This window comes from Salvelinus alpinus, chromosome 8 (genome assembly GCF_045679555.1).
Source record: "Salvelinus alpinus chromosome 8, SLU_Salpinus.1, whole genome shotgun sequence".
Classification (NCBI taxonomy): domain Eukaryota; kingdom Metazoa; phylum Chordata; class Actinopteri; order Salmoniformes; family Salmonidae; genus Salvelinus; species Salvelinus alpinus.
Genome location: NC_092093.1, coordinates 59,105,076 through 59,125,393, shown reverse-complemented (window position 1 = coordinate 59,125,393; position 20,318 = coordinate 59,105,076). Strand labels below are relative to the sequence as shown.

The 20,318-nt window shown below is 44.7% G+C and overlaps 1 protein-coding gene across 8 annotated transcripts in view; it reads right to left on the bottom strand.

Moving 5' to 3' along the window:
• LOC139583365 (receptor-type tyrosine-protein phosphatase mu-like) overlaps positions 1 to 20,318 on the bottom strand; it is a 309,931-nt gene that overhangs the window by 43,227 nt on the left and 246,386 nt on the right. For 4 of the 8 annotated variants that reach the window (XM_071414354.1, XM_071414356.1, XM_071414357.1 and 1 more), the window contains 6 exons: positions 14,975 to 15,132; positions 13,112 to 13,183; positions 12,544 to 12,570; positions 8,529 to 8,728; positions 1,734 to 1,821; positions 540 to 616 (listed from right to left, as the gene is read on the bottom strand). In XM_071414354.1, the coding sequence (XP_071270455.1) occupies positions 540 to 616; positions 1,734 to 1,821; positions 8,529 to 8,728; positions 12,544 to 12,570; positions 13,112 to 13,183; positions 14,975 to 15,132 (622 nt within the window). The remainder of the gene's footprint in view (positions 1 to 539; positions 617 to 1,733; positions 1,822 to 8,528; positions 8,729 to 12,543; positions 12,571 to 13,111; positions 13,184 to 14,974; positions 15,133 to 20,318) is intronic. The other 4 variants (XM_071414355.1, XM_071414362.1, XM_071414361.1 and 1 more) reach the window with 2 other exon arrangements.

Here is a 20,318-nt window from a genome sequence, read left to right as displayed (position 1 = left end):
TTAACCCGGAAGCCAGTCGCACCGATGTGTCGGAGAAAACACCGTGCACCTAGCGACCGTGTCAGCGTGCACTGCGCTCGGCCCGCCACAGGAGTCACTAGTGCGTGATGGGAAAAGGACATCCTTGCCGGCCAAACCCTCCCCTAACCAGGACCACGCTGGGCGAATTGTGCGCCGATTTTCCACAGGTGGACTCCAATCAAGTTGTAGAAACATCTCAAGGATGATCAATGGAAACAGGATGCACCTGAGCTCAATTTCAAGACTCATAGCAAAGGGTCTGAATACTTATGTAAATAAGGTATCTGTATTTTTTGTATAGCCATTTTAGAATAAGGCTGTAACGTAACAAAATGTGGAAAATATCAATGGGTCTGAAAACTTTCCAAAGGCACTGTATATATCCCTATTTTGAGGGGAAGAGGAGGATTGGGGGTCTATAAGCAGTAGCCTTGCCATCATCTCATTCCTCCTGAGAGCTATGCGCACACACATGCTGGCTGCCCTTTCTGTCTAACCCAGGCTGGTGTTGTACTTACATCCACGTAATTTGCATTAATGTAGTCAGAGCTCTGCTCTCCCTCGATGGCCTGCAGCCGGACACGGGAGTGATCATCTGGAGGACGACAGGACAGAGAGAGAGAGAGAGAGAAACAAGGGCCCCATTAGTCATACGAACGAGACGGAGAGGAAAACACTGGTAGGCCATCCCTGTGGAGGATAGGGACTATGAAGTTTAAGGTCATCAACTCCTGCAGGTACAACTACCAGGTCACTGTGTTTTTCTCTGACATATGCCCTATAGAAGGAAGCCTTTTCCTGGTTTAATAAGTCATTAGGGTACAAGTCAACGGTGGTGTGGAAGTGAACTACGCTAGCACTGTTCAGTTTCAGTTCTCCTTTAGGTTTGGGATTCACAGAGAATGATCTGGACCCAGTGAAAGAGTACAAATCACCAGATAGTTGCCGAGAATAAGCTTTGGTAAATCAACCATAGTGAAGTGTGCCTCTACTTAATCAAAATCACCACGACAGAGCTCTGTTATGAAACAAGTGTCTTTCCATTAGTCAAAATAATTCAATTTGACTAATAGGAGAGATCTCCTCTGTTCTCTCTTTCTCTCCCATTTCACAGAGGAGATGCTAACTCACCCTGAATGATTTATTCACTTTAATTATTACAGCCGGCAGAAAACTGTCAGTCCATCCAACATGCCCTGCAGCTAATTGGCCGCCGCGCCGGGTGGAGAACTGTGATTGGTCGGTTGCTCATTTGCAGAGACAGGAAGTGTCCGGATTCTTATTGCCGTGGAAATGACAGGGGCGGTCTCCTCGTTGGGGGACTGGTATAGCTGTGAGGGTGGTGTGTGTGTGTGTGACACCCTCGGCAATGTCTCAAGCCCAGAACTGAAATTGTTCCCAAGTCAGGGCTCATTTTCATAATTGCAAAGGCAATTAGTACTGTCTGTGTGTATATGTCTGATAAGATGTCAGTTGTCGTGACAATCACAGCTTAAAGATGACATTTTCAGAAAGAGAATGATCGCAGTTCTCATAGTTAACATTCAGTAGACCCATTTCATATGTTCCAAACTATACACTGCTCTAAAAGGACAAACAATACAGCCTTGATATTTTTCACAATAATGTTCACAAATAGGCCCACACTGAGAATTCATATCTAACTGAGGGATTTGACTGACAAGACAAAAAAAAAAAATGTTTGTACCCACATGCAATGATGTTTCCGTATCGGTTCTTCATCCTGTTCTCGTCTTTCTTGGCAGAGTCCCATGGTGCAGACTGTCCTTCAAAGAAGCTCTGTGGAGGGAAGGAACGAAAGAGAGAGAAACAGAATAGAGAGAGAGAGGGGGGAATAGAGAGAGAAAGTGTTAAACAGGAGGACATGAAAGGTTCAAAGGGTTAGGAGGTCAGTTCTTTACATGGACAGCACAGCTCAGCCGTGGATCCTTTCCAGTCAAAACAGAGATATATCCCCATCATTATTAAAGATGAGAGGAGGCAGGAGAACGGCCTTCTGGGAGCGATGTCAGAGAAGGTGCCCATTAGGCCACCACTGAAGCCAATCAGAATCTCCCTAACCTCACCGAGGTAGAACACCAGTCCACCTTTCAAACGGTACCCACATACTCCTCTGAAAGACTAGTCCCCGAAACATACCAGAAGATGAAATAGAACACACACACGCCTGATCAAAAAACTCTGCTCGAGCACAGCACCTCATGATTTATTCATAGTATGAGTTTTTAGGAATTCTGATCTTGCACCGGAACACCCAATTAGGACTAATTATGAAAAGAAAATGTCATTGCTGGAGTGGTGCTGTTGATTAATGGTTCTTTACCCAGGCTAGGGGCTACTGCTTTCCCCCTGTAAGTTAACGTCTCCTCCACTTCCCCCCAAAATCACCTCTCCAAAGAGTGTCAGAACGTATAAATGGATCCTAATGATGTCCTGTTATTTAGCCGCACCCATCACACGCTCTATCCAATACCTCTCGCTCTCTCTTAGTCCCATCAGACAATTCATCTGATTACATTTGATTGCTTGCAGTGGAACTTATATTTACCTGTAAATCCTCCCCCCCACCCTCCCCCCCAGCTCTCTCATGCGCTTCTTCCCCTCGTTCCGAGAACAAGAAGCCTTGATCAGTCCTCTGAGTGGATAATAGTAACAGCTCAGTCCCCATGACGAGGAGCCTCTTCACACTGCCCCCTCCCACCCCACGGCATACGCAATGAGGGAAAAGGCACCACCACTCCAAATCAAATGATGGTGAACTCTTGGTATTTTCTGAAAGGTGGTGACTGGGATGCCTAAGGTGTGAAAATATGGCATTTATTAAAAGTCATCAATTGGCTCACACAGCCATTTGACTGAATGAGGATGAAGGAGTAATCAGAAAGGAGGGAATAAAGTTTGTATTTTCCTGAAGACGTCTTTGGTGTCGAGGATCTCCGGCATTAATATGCAAACAATCCTTTGAGTACACATTTTGACGTCACCTTGAGATGAGCTTAAAAGACCAGCCTTATCACCTGACCTTTACCAAGCACGGTTGGGTGTTGGAAAAACATGCCCTTACAGGTCTTGTTAACCGCAAGGGACACTTTGAAGAGAAGGCCATAGTTTAATGCAGATCACTTTCTCTCTCTCTGAATGTCTCAGAACTGGCTGCAGTAAAGAGGCATTAAACACAGTTTAACACATGTTGACAATAGTGCAGATGCTTAGTCTCCTCCCTCCATCTCCCTCTCTAGGTTTAGAGTTTCAAAGCGGTGCTGGTTTGTTATTCATTGCTGCCGTGTGTCTTTCAAGAGAGCTATCTTTTCATGTGCAAGACGTGACAAGGAGCTGCCCTGGCGAGCGAGGGAACCTGGGGAGGAGAGGATTGATAGAGAGAGACTCTCTCTCCCTTTCCCTCCCTCCAGAGGTGAGCGGTGTCAACGAGAAAAAAATTACTATAAAAAAATCTGGAATTTGTCAAAATAGTTTGGGAAGAGACAGAAAACACAAAAAAATATGTGGTGTGAAGTGCACCGACACTGGCAGGTGTTCAACTATTCATTGTGTTACTTCATAATTTTTTCTAGTTCAGGTGTAATATTTGACTGCCAGAAATAATAGATTTGGCAACAATGTCTCTTGTGTTTGCAAGACTTCTACGAAATGTGCGGCTCGAGGGAAAATACAAAATTGGGTAACACACCATTTAATTTAAGACATGTTAGAGTTTGCAACATGCTTTTCTGAGCCTATTAAATCACCCAAAAGTTGGATATATAAAACATAATATTGAATTATTAACATCCATAACAGCAAGCTGTGGGGGAATTACAAGTCAAATGGCTAGGAGGTAGCTCCAGGCTCCAGGCTCCATCTATCCCCCTTGGCACTATCATACTAATCTACCATTGGCCAGGTTTTCCCACCACCCGCCAGTAACCCTTAACGTGATTGGTGGATGGTGGAAAGCCAGTAATGAATTCAAAGCCCTGCATACTCCCCCCCCCAAACATTTTCAAAGTCTTAAACAGATGATTTTCATGGAAGTAGAGCTACTGAGATGAGATCTATGTTCGGCTCTCACGAGACCAAATCCAAACGAAGGTGCTCTCTTACCCAAAATCTGATCCAAAACAAACAAGTGAAAACATGGTTCCTTCGGCTCACGGCAGCTTCTGAATGGCTGGGCACTGGTGTTCAGTCTCTCAATCACATGTGACACCAACCCCTTCTGATTCCCAAAACACCATTGAGATTTCACCCTTGACACTACTGACTACAGAGACTGAAAACCCTCCTCAGAGGCACCAGACGTGGTGGGTGCTCAGACAAAGCTTCAGCAGCAAAACGGCTCGTCTGCATTTTTACCCCACACAATAAACACACATAAACCCCACACATCAACACAAAGGCACATTTCAGCAATTAACATAATGCTTGGGAAGATGCTGCTCGAATGAAGCCAATCTGAGAAGATAGAAACAAGTGTTATGATGATGTATTTTTAACATTGGAAAGTGTTTCAGAGTGAGATGGTGTAGTGGTTATGGAGGTGGATATGAAGCAGGAATAGTAAGGCCTATTCATGAGTCAGGGTCACAGTAAAAGCACTATATTAATGGGTGTAGATACAACGTAAGTTGATCTCAAGGAGTCAATTGGTTTCAACTATACTGAACACAAATATAAAATGCAACATGTAAAGTGTCGGTCCAATGTTTCATGAGCTGAAATAAAAGATCGCAGACATTTTCCATTCGCACAAAAAGCTTATTTCTCAAGATTTTTGTGCACAATTTTTTTTCCATCCATGTTAGTGAGCATTTCTCCTTTGCCAAGATAATCCATCCACCTGACAAGTGTGGCATATAAAGAAGCTGATTAAACAGCATGGTCATTACACAGGTGCACCTTGTGCTGGGGACAATAAAAGGCCACTCTAAAATGTGCAGTTTCGTCACACAACGCCACAGATGTCTCAAGTTTTGAGGCAGCGTGCAGTTGACTGCAGGAATGTCCATCAGAGCTGTTGCCAGAGAATGTAATGTTAATTTCTCTACCATAAGCCACCTCCAAAGTAGTTTTAGAGAATTTGGCAGTACGTCCAACCAGCCTCACAACCGCAGACCACGTGTAACCACGCCAGCCCAGGACCTCCACATCCGGTTTCTTTACCTGCAGGATCGTCTACCAGCCACCCGGAAAGCTGATGAAACTGTCGGTTTGCACAACCAAAGAATTTCTGCACAAACTGACAGAAACCATCTCAGGGAAGCTCATCTGTGTGCTCGTCGTCCTCACCAAGGTCTTGACCTGACTGCAGTTCGGCATCGTAACCAACTTCAGTGGCCATTGGCACACTGGAGAAGTGTGCTCTTCATGGATTTATCCCGGTTTCAACTGTACCGGGCAGACGGCAGACGGTACAGGCGTCGTGTGGGCTAGCGGTTTGCTGAAGTCAACGTTGTGAACAGAGTGCCCCATGGTGGCGGTGGGGTTATGGTATGGGCAGGCATAAGCTACGGACAATGAACACAATTGCACTTTATCAATGGCAATTTGAATGCACAGAGATACTGTGACGAGATCCTGAGGCCCATTGTCGTGCCATTTTTAAGGTATCCGTATCCGTGTACCCATGTCTGTATTCCCAGTCATGTGAAATCCATAGATTAGGGCCTAATGCATTCATTTCAATTGACTGATTTCCACATATGAACTGTAACTCTTTGAAATTGTTGCATGTTGCGTTTATATTTTTGTTCAGGGTAAGTATGATCAGAGTCTGCCAGTCTATCTTGTTGGTTATTTTTGGGATGTAAGTTATCATACCAAGAGAGCAAGTCTTTCATGACTTAAGAATTCAAATGGCGTCTGACTGCATTATCATCAACACAAATCAAATATGTTTTTTTCCTTTGAAGCAGAGACTGGCCTGAACTACAGGAGAATCATTTACTGTGTGTCTGTGATGAATTGTCTACAAACACTTCCATTAGACAGGACCTCTGCTCTGTACTGTAGTGTCAACTTAACGTCACTCATTTCACCGTTCTTTGATTCTCATTGACCAGGTGGAATAAATCTCATCAGATACATTTTTTGTTGTTGTATTTTGTGGTTTGTTAAATGCATGTTTTTGGACACAGACAACCAACAGCAGGTAAAGCATTATAATCAATATCAGGAACTATAGGTTGTGAGATAGCTGCATCTAGGGTTTCTGTAATACTGCGACAAAGCTACAATCTAAAAACATAGTTTACAATCAAACCAAAAATGGGACTTGCTTACCTCGTTAATCTTTTCCATAGATAACGTTATGGAATAACAAGAAGCATGGAATCGGGGGAGAGATTAGAATTGATCAGTTTAGTGCTCGGCTCGTTGTGTTTAGAGAGAACATGAGAAGAGACAGTGGTAGCAGAAAACAGTGAACGAAACGGGGGGGGGGGGGGAGACGAGACACTACAATGATTCGCCATCTCTAACTTGTAGAGGCATTACAAATAGAAAGGTAGAAAACAATAGAAAAACAGTGAAGAGAAGCACTTTCAGATGGAAGGGTGGAGGAAGAAGGGGGGGCATAAATTATTCTGCACTCTGTATTTTTATGACTGGCAATACTGTATTATTACACTAGCAGCCTACCTAAGCCCTAAAAACCATCAATCTATATCCATAATGAATTGAGCCCTCAGGGAAGTCCCAAACCACAGGGCCAGCCCGGGGCATGGGAGATTGGATTATTGATCTGATCCCTGTGTTGTTTCATGTGTAAGTAGAGGGTATAGCTAAATAAAGTATAAGATGGGAGGGGGAATGGTGAATAGTTTATTACAGGTAAATACCAGTGGTGGGAAAAGTATCTAATTGTACCTAAAGTAAAGATACCTTAATAGAAAATGACTCAAGTAAAAGTGAAAGTCACCCAGTAAAATACTACTTGAGTATACGTCTAATTGTATGTGGTTTTAAATGTACTTAAGTATCAAAAGTAAATGTAATTGCAAAAATATACTTAAGTATCAAAAGTAAAAGTATAAAACATTTAAAATTCCTTATATTAAGCAAACTAGACGGCACCATTATTTTTTTTACAGATAGCCTGAGGCACACATCATTTACAAACGTAGCATGTGTGTTTAGTGAGTCCGCCAGATCAGAGGCAGTAGGGATGACCGGGGATGTTCTCTGTTTAGTGAGTCCTCCAGATCAGAGGCAGTAGGGATGACCAGGGATGTTCCCTTGATAAGTGCATGAATTGCTCCAGTCCTGCTAAGCAATCAAAATCTAACGAGTTCTTTTGGGGATCGGGGAAAATGAATAGAGTAAATAGTATATTATTGTCATTAGGAATCTAGTGAAGTAAAAGTAGTCAAAAATATAAACAGTAAAATAAATTACAGATACCCGCAAAAACTACTTAAGTAGTACTTTAAAGTATTTTTACACAACTGGCAAATACCCTCCGTAGAAAAGGTAGAAACTCCCTTGTAATGGGTTGGAAGGTGAGAGGGGTAGCTTGTGTATACAGTATGTACACACACAAACAAGTGTTTTCAAGCACACACACACACACACACACACACACACACACACACACACACACACACACACACACACACACACACACACACACACACACACACACACACACACACACACACACACACACACACACACACACACACACACACACACACACACACACACACTATGGGAGGGCGAGGAAATAAGGCACTGCTGTGACAGTCGTTAGCTTTGTCATCAGCTTCTGGAGAAAAGCGCTGTTCCCATATAATTCACATATACTGACTCTAGGCAGAGCTGGCAACTCGCAATGGTCTGAGCCATTAACACAGTCTCAGCCTCGGAAATCCCCCATTAGTGTATGCGTGTGCTGTAGGAGTTTTAAGATTTAGAAGGCACATTTTTTTCACCAGGACGGTTGTTTAGCATTGTTAGGTAGCCAAGTGGATGCCGTCAACGGGGCAGTAAGGTCTAAGCAGTGTGGCGTGCAGTCAACAAACTGCAGGAGCCCAAACACTATGTGAGAGGAATTAAAGTGGTGACAAACATTGGAACGGAAGGAGTGTGTAGACACAAAACCGGTGCATTTATGTGCAATAATAGCTAGTGAGAAGTTTATTTGCAGAGACAAAAAGTGACAAAATCATCTAACAAGCAATGAATCTAAACAAAAGAAAAAGAGAATGCTGAAAATAAACAAGAAAGAATGCAAGCAATATAGCAAGAAAGAGGACAACAATAGAAAGAGACACAACCTGGGACGCCTGTGCTTGGTTTGCTTCAGAGTAAGGGAGTCTACAAAGACAGACAGACTGGGGAAGTGATATGTGAGGACATTAGTGGGTGCGTGTGAGGACATTTTGATATGAGGGGGCATTTTGATATGTGAGGACGTTTGTGTGTGTGAGGATTTGCCATGTGATTGAGGAGGGTGGGACCCTACATTTGGCAGCAGTTGGGGCTCTCACCTCGTACTCCTCCTTGAAGCCGTAGCCCTCTGCACACTTCATCTGGGTAATATGCTGGAGTAGGTCTGCCACGCGGATGGCCGGGTGGAGCTGACCCGTCTGGTAGGGGGGCACATCTGCCACATCCCTCTTCTTCTTATAGGAGTGGCTGTGGGACTGGACCAGACTACTGGTGTCACTGGTCATGGTGTGGTTCTCATCTAGAAACCCAGAGAGGAGGGACGAGGTCACAAACAAATACATAAACACTGGTCAGGACTGGAGTGCCCCACAACCCCGTACAGACAGAGGATAGAAAACACTCTTGACATTATAATGGATGAACACGGGGTCACAGTATAGTTATTCAATGAGAAAACATGAAATGAACAGGAGTTACTTATAAACTACGTTGTGCTCAACTAGTTATTACAGTGTTTTGAAACGTGGTGAACACAAAATAATGGAGCTCGTATCTTAACAGATAACATGGTGCAAAATAAATGTATTTACATTATACAATGAGGGGAAAGAGCTTTATTTCTATTGCCGCTAGAATAACCCTCACTTCTCACAGCGCTAGCTTGTGGCTAACTTCTCACAGCGCTAGCTTGTGGCTAACTTCTCACAGCGCTAGCTTGTGGCTAACTTCTCACAGCGCTAGCTTGTGGCTAACTTCTCACAGCGCTAGCTTGTGGCTAACTTCTCAATACAAACTTTCTATCCACAAAATCGACCAATGGCAAAATGAAGTTGCACAAATGATGGAATGGCGGCGGTGGATGGATGACGTGGGTGCACGATCAAATGAAGTGGGTACTCTGTTCGGTAACTATGTCTTATGGGAAACCGTAAACAAAGTGTCAGAGGCGTGAGACCCCCGTTTAAATAAAGTGGGGGTAGGGGTTGTGGAGTGTGGGTGGGACGTCATATAGTCCACATATGCATTAGGCAACACTGTCCACGGGTGGAGTCAAATCCCCATGCTAGGTAATGGCTTCACAGGGGGAAGGGGGGGGCGTGAGATGCCCTAACACAAGTGCATGCGTAGCAACACAAGATGGGAGAGCAGGCCCCAAGGGAAGGCAAGCTCCTTTCAATAGCATGACGCAAGCACACACACACACACACTTCCTCACCCCAGAGAAAACAGGGCAGACTGGCAACTTACCATTAATGGGCACTTTATTAGAGGACATAGGTTAAATGTGAAGAAGAAAAGAAGAGAAAGGAAACAGGGTATAAGCAACAATATAACGTTTAGGCATGAGCACCTGCACAGTTTTAATTTTCTCTAGCTGTTTCTAGGCACCAACATGTTTTTGCCTTTCCGGGAGTCCAGTCCTAACCAACTATTCAGTTCAATTGGACACCTCACAGAAAGATAGATTTGGGACGCTTTAGTTAGGGTTGTGTTAATTTGGTTGGAATCACCTAGAATTGACCATTTCAAATGTAATCAATGCTGACAAAGACATGATAAAGACGTTTTGTTTTCTGAATGAATAAAATATTAATTTGACATTAGCCAAAACAGTTTAACTAGTAAAGAACTAGTCCAGATAACGTTTGAAAATCTCTCTAGAAAACAAGTGGAACCACCAGCTAACCCTCTGTGGTGCTATAAACGGTGAAAGTGAACACTGGGCCCTTGTCCGAGGAAACATCTAGAAAATCACTAACGCCATTCTTCCTTGAGACACTGTTGTGTTCTGCATCCCTACTAGCCCAAAGTGTGTACATTATCTGGTATGTTGATATGTGTCTGTCAAATATCTACATCTGGTGTTTGTAAAGTGTATTGGGAAAGTATTCAGACCCCTTCACTTTTTGCACATTTTGTTACATTACAGCCTTATTCTAAAATTGATTCAATTGGGTTTTGATCATCAATCTACACACAATACCCCATAATGACATCACAATACCCCATAATAACAAAGCAAAAACAGGTTTAGACATTTTTGCAACACTTTTTTATATACATCTGAAATATCACCTTTACATAAGTATTTAGACCCTTTACTCAGTACTTTGCTGAAGCACCTTTGGCAGCGATTACAGCCTAGAGTCCTTTTGTGTAAGACGCTACAAGCTTGGCACACCTGTATTCGGGAAGTTTCTACCATTCTTCTCTGCAGATCCTCTCAAGCTCTGTCAGGTTCGATGGGGAGCGTTGCTGCACAGCTATTTTCAGGTCTCTCCAGAGATGTTCGATCGGGTTCAAGTCCGGGCTCTGGCTGGGCCACTCAGGGACATTCAGAGACTTGTCCCGAAGCCATTCCTGCATTGTCTTGGCTGTGTGCTTAGCGTCGTCCTGATGGAAGGAGAACCTTCGCCCCAGATTGAGGTCCAGAGAGCTCTGGAGCAGGTTTTCATCAAGGATATCTCTGTACTTGGCTCGCTTAATCTTTCCCTCGATCCTGACTAGTCTCCCAGTCCCGCTGCTGATGCTGCCACCACCATGCTTCACCGTAGAGATGGTGCAAGGTTTTCTCCAGACGTGACTCTTGGCATTCAGGCCAAAGAGATCAATCTTGGTTTCATCAGACCAGAGAATCTTGTTCCTCATAGTCAGAGGTGCCTTTTGACAAACTCCAAGCGGGCTCTCATGTGCCTTTTACTGAGGAGTGGCTTCTGTCTGGCCACTTCACCATAAAGGCCTGATTGGCGGAGTACTGCAGAGATGGTTGTCCTTCTGGAAGGTTCTCCCATCTCCACAGAGGAACTCTGGAGCTCTGACAGAGTGACCATCGGGTTCTTGGTCATCTCCCTGACCAAGGCCCTTTCTCCTCCGATTGCTCAGTTCGGCCGGGCAGACAGCTCTCGGAAGAGTCTTGGTGGTTTCAAACTTCTTCCATTTAAGAATGATGGAGGCCACTGTGTTCTTGGGGACCTTAAAAGCTGCATAAATGTTTTGGTACCCTTCCCCAGATCTGTGCCTCGACACAATCCTGTCTCGGAGGTCTACGGACAATTCCTTCCACCTCATGGCTTGATTTTTGCTCTTATATAGACAGGTGTGTGCCTTTCCAAATCATGTCCAATCAATTGAATTTACCACAGGTGGACTCCAATCAAGTTGTAGAAACATCTCAAGGATGATCAATGGAAACAGAATGCACCTGAGCTCAATTTCGAGTCTCAAAGCAAAGGGTCTGAGGGGTCTTTACTTATGTAAATAAGGTACTTCTGTTTTACATTTTTTATTAATTAGCAACATTTTCTAAAAACCTGTTTTTGCTTTGTCATTATGGATTATTGTGTGTAGATTGATGCAGAAAAACATAAATTTAAACTATTTTAGAATAAGGCATAAAGTAATAAAATGTGGAAAAAGTCAAGGGGTCTGAATACTTTCCAAATGCACTGTATGTTGTCTATTGTACCTGGCTGCACAACAAACTTCCTACCAAGACAAAGATATTGACACTTTTCTCTATATGAAAGGGGTTGAGACTGACAGTTGTACTGAAGGAGTTTATTAGGGTAGGTTAAGCAATAGTTACATTGACAAAATGACACAAACGTGTCATTCCTCAACTTTGCCCTGGAGCTCTCCAACGTTTGCTACTTTACATGTTCGTTGCTATGGCGATGGGAACTACTTTGTCTGTTTATATGGATATTATTTTTGGGGGGGTTTGCTGTGCCACTCCCCCTCATCCAGTCCACATTGTCTGTCCATGCATATGAGAGGTCATAGACATACGTGACGTCACACGCACGACACGGAATGCGGATGGGATGGAGTGAATTAGCCAACCTCAGCTTGATTAGAAAGAAACCAACCTTCTGGTCTGACAAAGAAAGAAAAGCAGGCAGGTATGAATGTGTGAAAGCCATTATCAGGAAACAAACCAATCCAAATCACTATCTCCATCTCTCTGACTCTCTCACTCTCGCTCTCCCTCGCTCTCTCTCTCTGCTTCCCTCAAATGCACAGCACCTAGTCTATTTTGGAATAGTCCGTTTCAGTTGGTCTATAAGCATAAGGAATGTATTGTAGGGAAAAAAAGTAAGAATGTTTTCTCACCCAAGATAGCGGTTGGCACAAAGGGATCTGCCCACAACCCAAAACCAGTGCAGAGCAGGGTGTTAACAAAGAAGAGACAATATAGCAGTGAATAAGGTGACGCGCTCCCCACTCCAGGTAAGTCAGCAATATTATAGCAGAGCAGTTACAGTTTGTTATCATCAAGTGGCAAAGAAAAGCTCCAATGGAAGAACAGCATCAATAGTTCATTTTTAACATTATAAGAGATAAGTCAGTTAAATGTAGATCATGTCCAACATTATCCATCGAATAGAATATACATACAGATCAATTCAAATCAATCTACCAATATGGCTCAAAATGGTTGTCCCAAATAGTATGCTGAAGTGCAACCGCTATAGAGCAATTAAAACTGCAGGCAAAAAGAGTTTTGGCAGGCCACCATTAGATCAAGCAAACCGTTTATCGAACAAAGGCACAAGCACCTAGATCGGGATTGGCCATTCGTTAAAGAGGTCAAAGTTCAAGGGGTCATAAGAGGTCATCAGCGGTTTTAGACAGTAGTAGAAGCAGAAGGCGTTAAGAGTTAAAAGATGAGGTAGTTTACCTGGGTAGTAGGAGGTGGGTACGGTCGTGCTGATTGAGTTAGTCTTCATGGTGAATGTCGAGGGAGAGGCAGCTTTTAGCAAGAGAGAGAGCAGGCAGTAACACAATGGTCAATAAACTTCAGTGGAAGAATGAATAGTATATTTCTTATAGTATATTGGAATAATGTCAAGAAACTAAGACATTTCACTATTTACTGTTCTGGCTACGCATATGGATACAAATACGCTAATGCTTTTTAATGACTATTTTTGAATAAGTGACAACAACGGGCTGTGTTCATAATACATATTCAGCCAAATCAATAAAGGGTTCGGGTTCGTTGATAAAGCCGGCACAGTACACTGAGCGATAGTCGCCGTGTTTGTCGGTCGCCATCAGGCAGCTGACATTAGTTGCCTACAGTGACCCTGCTGTTAGTCAAGGATATTGCGATATACAGCGGGATAAGGTCACGGCTGAATGGCTCTGTCATCCAATGAGAGCATGTTTATTTATTTATCCCCAACGTTTCCCAGGTCACTCCAATCTGCCCGGCGACACGTCGGCCGGCCCCGTCAGGCAGAAATGGCATTCCCCTCTTGCAATATTAAACGAGCGCCAAACGATCCAAGACTCGTTCACGGTCGTGTTCTCGCTCCTGTCCCCTTTTTTCTTTTGACAGACAGATGAGGCGCCCGTGGCGGTTAAGGGGAGAGAGAAAAATGCCTCGTGATCCTGGCACCTCCTCCTAGCCTTCAGAGTTGAAAGACAAACTTCAGGGTTGTAGCTTATTTACTCTCCAGTAACAGAGATATAAGAAGGTCTAAGAAATATAGATAATATGATTCTGGAGATCCTCATAATGAAGGGATGTCTTAATGTCATATAGTTGAGGGATAGGGGCACTTGGAAGCGGAGGGGGGGGGGGGGTGTACAAGGGGGAAATCAGATGGTGATGAGAGCCGCTGACCCAGCATGCCAAGCAATAGGGGCTGACTAATGTTTGGGCCTGGGGACCACCGCTGGTGGGGGGGGGATTAGGGGATTGTACCTCAGCCAGGGTCAGCTGTCCCTGGGGTGAGGAGGAAGGCCAGAGGGGGTGGAACCATGACAGATGGGGAAGATATAGGGCAGCAGGTAGCCTAGCGGTTAAGAGCGTTGGGCCAGTAACAGAAAGCTCGCTGGTTCGAATCCCCAAACCGACTAGGTGAAAAATCTATCGACGTGCTCTTGTGCAAGGCACTTAACCCTAATCAATCCTGTAAATCGCTCTGGATAAGAGCATCTTCTAAATTAATCCAATTTTAAAAAACGTTGATCTACCCCCCCTCCCCCACTCATGTGTCAATATGGGATACCCATAGAAGGAAATGAAAGGCTAGTAAGAGGTAAGAAGGGTTTGAAATAGGCACAGGATCAAAAACGAGGATTAAAGCATTGACAGCTTTGGAAAATTAAGGGAGGAAGATCTGAAACGATAAATCCTTATTTAGATGCTGTATCGGCAAATTATAGTCGAGCTGCCTAATAAGTAAACAACACTGAAGACATTTCTAACATGCTTGGGTATCGTGGGTTTTGCAAGAGCCTTTCACATGACTTGATCATTGATAAAACAGAATTTGTTTAGAATTTAAAGAAATTGCTCTAATGTACCAGTGTTAATCTATGTTACCTATAGCCTTTTCACACTACTGTGCCCGCCTAAACCAAAACTGTTTTTCTTTTCACATTGTCCTTTCCACTACGGTTCCAGTGACTATTGTGAATGTGTAACCAGGCCAGCTATGTACAGCTTGGTTTGGCTGGGTTCAGCTCAGTGTGAAAAGCCTTCCATACTCCCCGGCCACCAATCCACAATGCCCTGGTGGTAGACACTCACTTCTCCCGTTGAGTGTGTGGCTGTGGGTGTCCATGAAGGAGATGGCCTCATCACAGTTGGTGCCCTGCTCTGTGTAGCTCTTGTCCATGGAGTTCACCATCACCGTCATCTCCTGTCGCGTGCTGCTCAGGGTCTCCTTGCGCTTCTTGGCCAGTTTCCTGGTTTCATACCAAACACAATAGAAAGAAGAAAGGGTCACAGGGGAAAACACTGAAAAGCTAGTGATACAGTAAGCAATATGCTAAATACGTATCATAATCAAGCCTCATATTGACATGATCTGGTTCATACCTGGCTCCAACTAAGATTTGTTTTATTTCAAATACTATTATGGATTTCATTGAGCCTGCGATTTGAACCCAGGTCTGCTGTGGTTGTTCTCTTACATCACATCAGGCCTTGCTGTGGCTAGCAATTCATGTCTCCTCATGAAGTGGAGATGGACAGCGGAGATGAAATCTAGTCTGCATCCAAACAGTGCGACAAACTAGCTACCTTTCTCCTCATTCAACCCAGAGGATACACTGTATATTTTGCTGCCATATCCCCCAGAGTGTCATGTAAACACAGGCCCAGATCCTGACTCTTAGGGCAGGGCGTTAGGTTGGCCCAGATCCTGACTCTTAGGGCAGGGCGTTAGGTTGGCCCAGATCCTGACTCTCAGGGCAGGGCGTTAGGTTGGCCCAGATCCTGACTCTCAGGGCAGGGCGTTAGGTTGGCCCAGATCCTGACTCTTAGGGCAGGGCGTTAGGTTGGCCCAGATCCTGACTCTTAGGGCAGGGCGTTAGGTTGGCCCAGATCCTGACTCTTAGGGCAGGGCGTTAGGTTGGCCCAGATCCTGACTCTTAGGGCAGGGCGTTAGGTTGGCCCAGATCCTGACTCTTAGGGCAGGGCGTTAGGTTGGCCCAGATCCTGACTCTTAGGGCAGGGCGTTAGGTTGGCCAACTGAGGGAGATTCTAGGAAACAAGGACGCCCTTAAATACAGTACCTGCTGGCCCACTCCCTGCTAATGTAGTCTCCTGGGGCCCCATGTCAGCGGCTAGGACAACAGCCTCGCGCACAGACAGACAGATGATACTTTAAGCGGATTGGATACTTAAAGTCTCCCCAGTCCAGCTCAGCTATGGCTTGTCCTCCATTGCAGGGGGAGACTGTAGAGTAGACGTTAAATGTAGTTGTCAGAGAAAGGGGGCTGCTGTGTTTTCGGCAGGAGCAACACATGGGCCATGGGAGGTTAACACAAAGGGGTTGTCATCTTAGGAAACAGTGGTGTGGTTTCAGAAGGCTGAAACCCGTATGATAGAGAGTGGGGCAGATCCATAGAAATACAAATGGCATCAGCCACTAATATTCTATACTCTATAGGCTGAACACACTCATTGGAGAGAACCGCAAACAGGCCAATGAGAGGCAGATAACCAATAAGAACGTCTGCTTTCCAATGGACTAACCCTTTCCTTTTGAGCTGAAAGCTTGCATTGAGTTCATAGCACTTAAGACATACTTTCAAAGTAAAAACATTGGGTTTACAAATGGGATCCATTTTCCACTTAGCTCTTTTTCCTCTACAAGCTTAATCAGGCCAAATCGTAGCATTTCAGAGCGCTCTCTCTCACTAATGTTGCTTTTCCTCAGCGCTCCAGCTGTATGGGTCGACAAAGAGCGTGTGTGTGAACGGTGCCTTTGCAAGCGCCCAGCTGGCAGTAACAGAGAGACCTTGGTGAAGCCTTCATTAGGGGCCAGCCACTCCCCACAAGCACCCATCAGTCCCCCTCTGTGTCGTGATCACTGTGCTTTTATGGGGGGCTGAGAAAGTGTAGTGTATGCCCCATTTGCAAGCCAAGGCAGTCAGTGAGGGGTGCCAGACATTTTGCCAGCCCTGAGATGGCGCTGTTATACCGGGGTCTACGAGGCTGGCATAGGACCCTGCATTCTCTGGCAAGAGCCAACTTTCCACCAAAACACCGTAGCGATGCCAACCCTGTCCTGGCTATTCCTCACTAACGACTCCTGAGTGAAAACAGCCCAGCCTCCTTACACCCCAGCCTCCTTAACAACCATCAGCAGCAAATAGCAAACATCTAAATGGGACGCTGCCCAGGCAACCTGTACCTGAGAATTTCTCATTTCCAGGTGAGTAGTAAATGTCTCCGAATCCCATCCAAAGTGTCCATATTCTCCAGCCTCCATTTGCAGTGACCAATGTCCATTTGAATGCAGCCAGATGCAATAGAATGCCATCTGACTGCTCTTCTTGTTCACTTTCTCCCTCTCCCATTCCTCCTGAGGGGTGGGGGGGCTAGGAGTTGGCCTTCTCTAATGGAGCCCCCCCCCCAGCGTTAAGTGGTCTAAAACGGGGCCGACCCCATCTTGCAGTCAGAGCATTAAACATAAATGAATGAAAGTCATATCACCCTCTCTCTCTCGTGCTCATTCTCCCCCTCTATGCCGCCCGCCCGTCTCTTTAGACGCTCAAGGTCAGTCGATCCTGCATTTATACGAATGGAAGAAAAGAGAAACTATATTTTGCTCTTTCACCCTATTTCGCCAGAGGGGTTTTACTGATGCACACAGTGAATGAGTAATGCAAGTGGGTCTTCTCCAACTGTCAGGTTGAGCTAAACTTCTGAGAAGTATCCACAGGCAGGTCCATTTTAAATTTGTAGATGAACTCTAATCCTTTGGTATCTAAAAGTTCTAGAACTCTCGCTCTTGCCCCCACATGTGCTGTATCCACCTTGGAGATGATGCCACCTTCCTTATGCATCCTCCCTGCTTCCCTATATAACCTAGCATCCTCCCTGCTTCCCAATATAACCTAGCATCCTCCCTGCTTCCCTATATAACCTAGCATCCTCCCTGCTTCCCTATATAACCTAGCATCCTCCCTGCTTCCCTATATAACCTAGCATCCTCCCTGCTTCCCTATATAACCTAGCATCCTCCCTGCTTCCCTATATACCTAGCATCCTCCCTGCTTCCCTATATAACCTAGCATCCTCCCTGCTTCCCTATATAACCTAGCATCCTCCCTGCTTCCCTATATAACCTAGCATCCTCCCTGCTTCCCTATATAACCTAGCATCCTCCCTGCTTCCATATATAACCTAGCATCCTCCCTGCTTCCCTATATAACATAGCACCTTCCCTGCTTCCCTATATAACCTAGCCCCTTCCCTGCTTCCCTATATAACCCAGCGCCCTCCCTGCTTCCCTATATAACCTAGCGCCTTCCCTGCTTCCCTATATACCCTAGCGCTCTCCCTGCTTCCCTATATAACCTAGCGCCCTCCCTGTTTCCCTATATAACCTAGCACTCTCCCTGCTTCCCTATATAATCTAGCGCTCTCCCTGCTTCCCTATATAACCTAGCGCTCTCCCTGCTCCAGGCTGTACCCCACAGCATTTCTCCAGCTGGCTTTCATCAGCCTGATGTGCACTTCTGACATGCAGAACTGCAGACTGGGCAGAGCGGTCATCTGGAGAGGCCGAGGCGTGATGACACAGGCCTTCTCTACAGGTGAAGACTACATGACTAGCACTGTACATGGTGGAGGCTTTCAACTCAACGTGTAAGTGCTGCTGACCTTGTCATTACAGACACTCTGTGAGAGCTGGCGATATGAGTGACAAGCACAATCTTGAGAGACAGGTATTCTATACTGAACAAAAATATAAACGCAACATGCAAAAAGTTTTGGTCCCATGTTTCAGGACCTGAAATAAAGAAACACAGAAATGTTTCATACGCACAAAAAGCTTATTGCTCAAAATTTGTGAAAAAAATGTGTTTACATCCCTGTTAGTGAGGATTTCTCCTTTGCCAAGATAATCCATCCACCGAACACGTGTGGCATGTCAAGAAGCTGATTAAACAGCCCCTACCTTTTTTTTAAAGATATGTGACCAACATGTGAAATCAATACATTAGGGCCTAATGAATTTCTTTCAAATTGCTTGATTTCCTTATATGAACTGTAACTTTGAAATTGTTGCATGTTGCGTTTATATTTTTGTTCAGTGTAATTAAGGCTATTTTCATAGTGAGTTTGAACAAATCTCCCCAGGCCCTAGTGATTGGGCTTTCTCTTTGAGAGCTAATTCAGCAGAGATCAGATTTATTAACTCTGCTACAGTAGCGAGAAGTCTCAGGATCCAATTCATTGTAATAATTTCAAGAGATTTATTAGAAAATTAAGCAGACATAGAAAAATCCCACAATATCCAATTGGATGCAAATAGACTCAGCGGATGAGCCAATATTGGGTCTGTTTGGTGTCTTAAACGAGCAGGTATTTCAAGTGAATGCAAATTTATATCTGCAATTAATATAATCTGATTTACTACAAGGGGATTTCAGACAGTAATACCACTCTGAAGAAGGGTGCAATATACCTCTAACTGTGGGAGCTTAAATCTTAGACACTGTAGCGCTTTGGAATTTACTGCCTCTTGTCATTTAAATCTGCATTCCTCTCAATTGCGAGGCGAGCCTGGGAGGCAGAGATTTGTCACTGAGTGGTCGCGCTCTCCTCTTTCCCTCTTTGCACTTAAGGAACAAATTAAAGTGTCTGGGAAGAGCCTTTTGAAATTACAGAAGGAGATGGTTATCGCAGAAACTCTATTGAGCCAATTTAGTGAATTCATGTTGCAGAGCGGGAGACAAGTCATACCCGGTTTCTTTTAAATTGGAGGCAAAACTCCAGCACAAACGCTCCATGGATCACCGGCTAGATGCGAGATAAAAAGGGTCCCAGACAAAGAAAAACAATAACACAAAGGAGAGAAAACAATGGAAAATTTGTGAAGGGAATGACAATGCTGGATTATTATATGGGCCCATCTTCTTTGTCGTGGCAGAGAGGATTCTTAGAATTTGGTGAGGCGGAATGTGATTTTCTCAAGGTGGTTAACAGCTTGAGTGTTCAGCCTCCACTTAATGGTGTTCTACCTGCCTGATGGGGGAAGCGTGGCGGGGTATAATTGTCTCTCCCTCTGCCTTTACTGTGGTAAACACAGCCGCTCAGCGCTGAGACGGCATGCGATCCCTAATAAGCCGGAGAGAATGACTAGTGGCTAATGGACAGCTATGAGTTAATGAAGCTCTCCCGCCACCATCGCCGAATCAATCTGCTTGGATTCGATTTCGCAGCCGGCTCGCTCCGTATGGCAGTGCCCGACTCCCCGCTGCCACCAAACATCTATTTGAGTGGGAGGCCCTCGACAGGAAGCTAATAGTTTTAACTGTTCCTCCAAATTTGTTTGCCGCGAAAAGTGACATTTAATGCACCTTGTCATCTGGCTGGGTAATAGGTGATTTAGTCTGGGGGTTGGAGGAGAGGG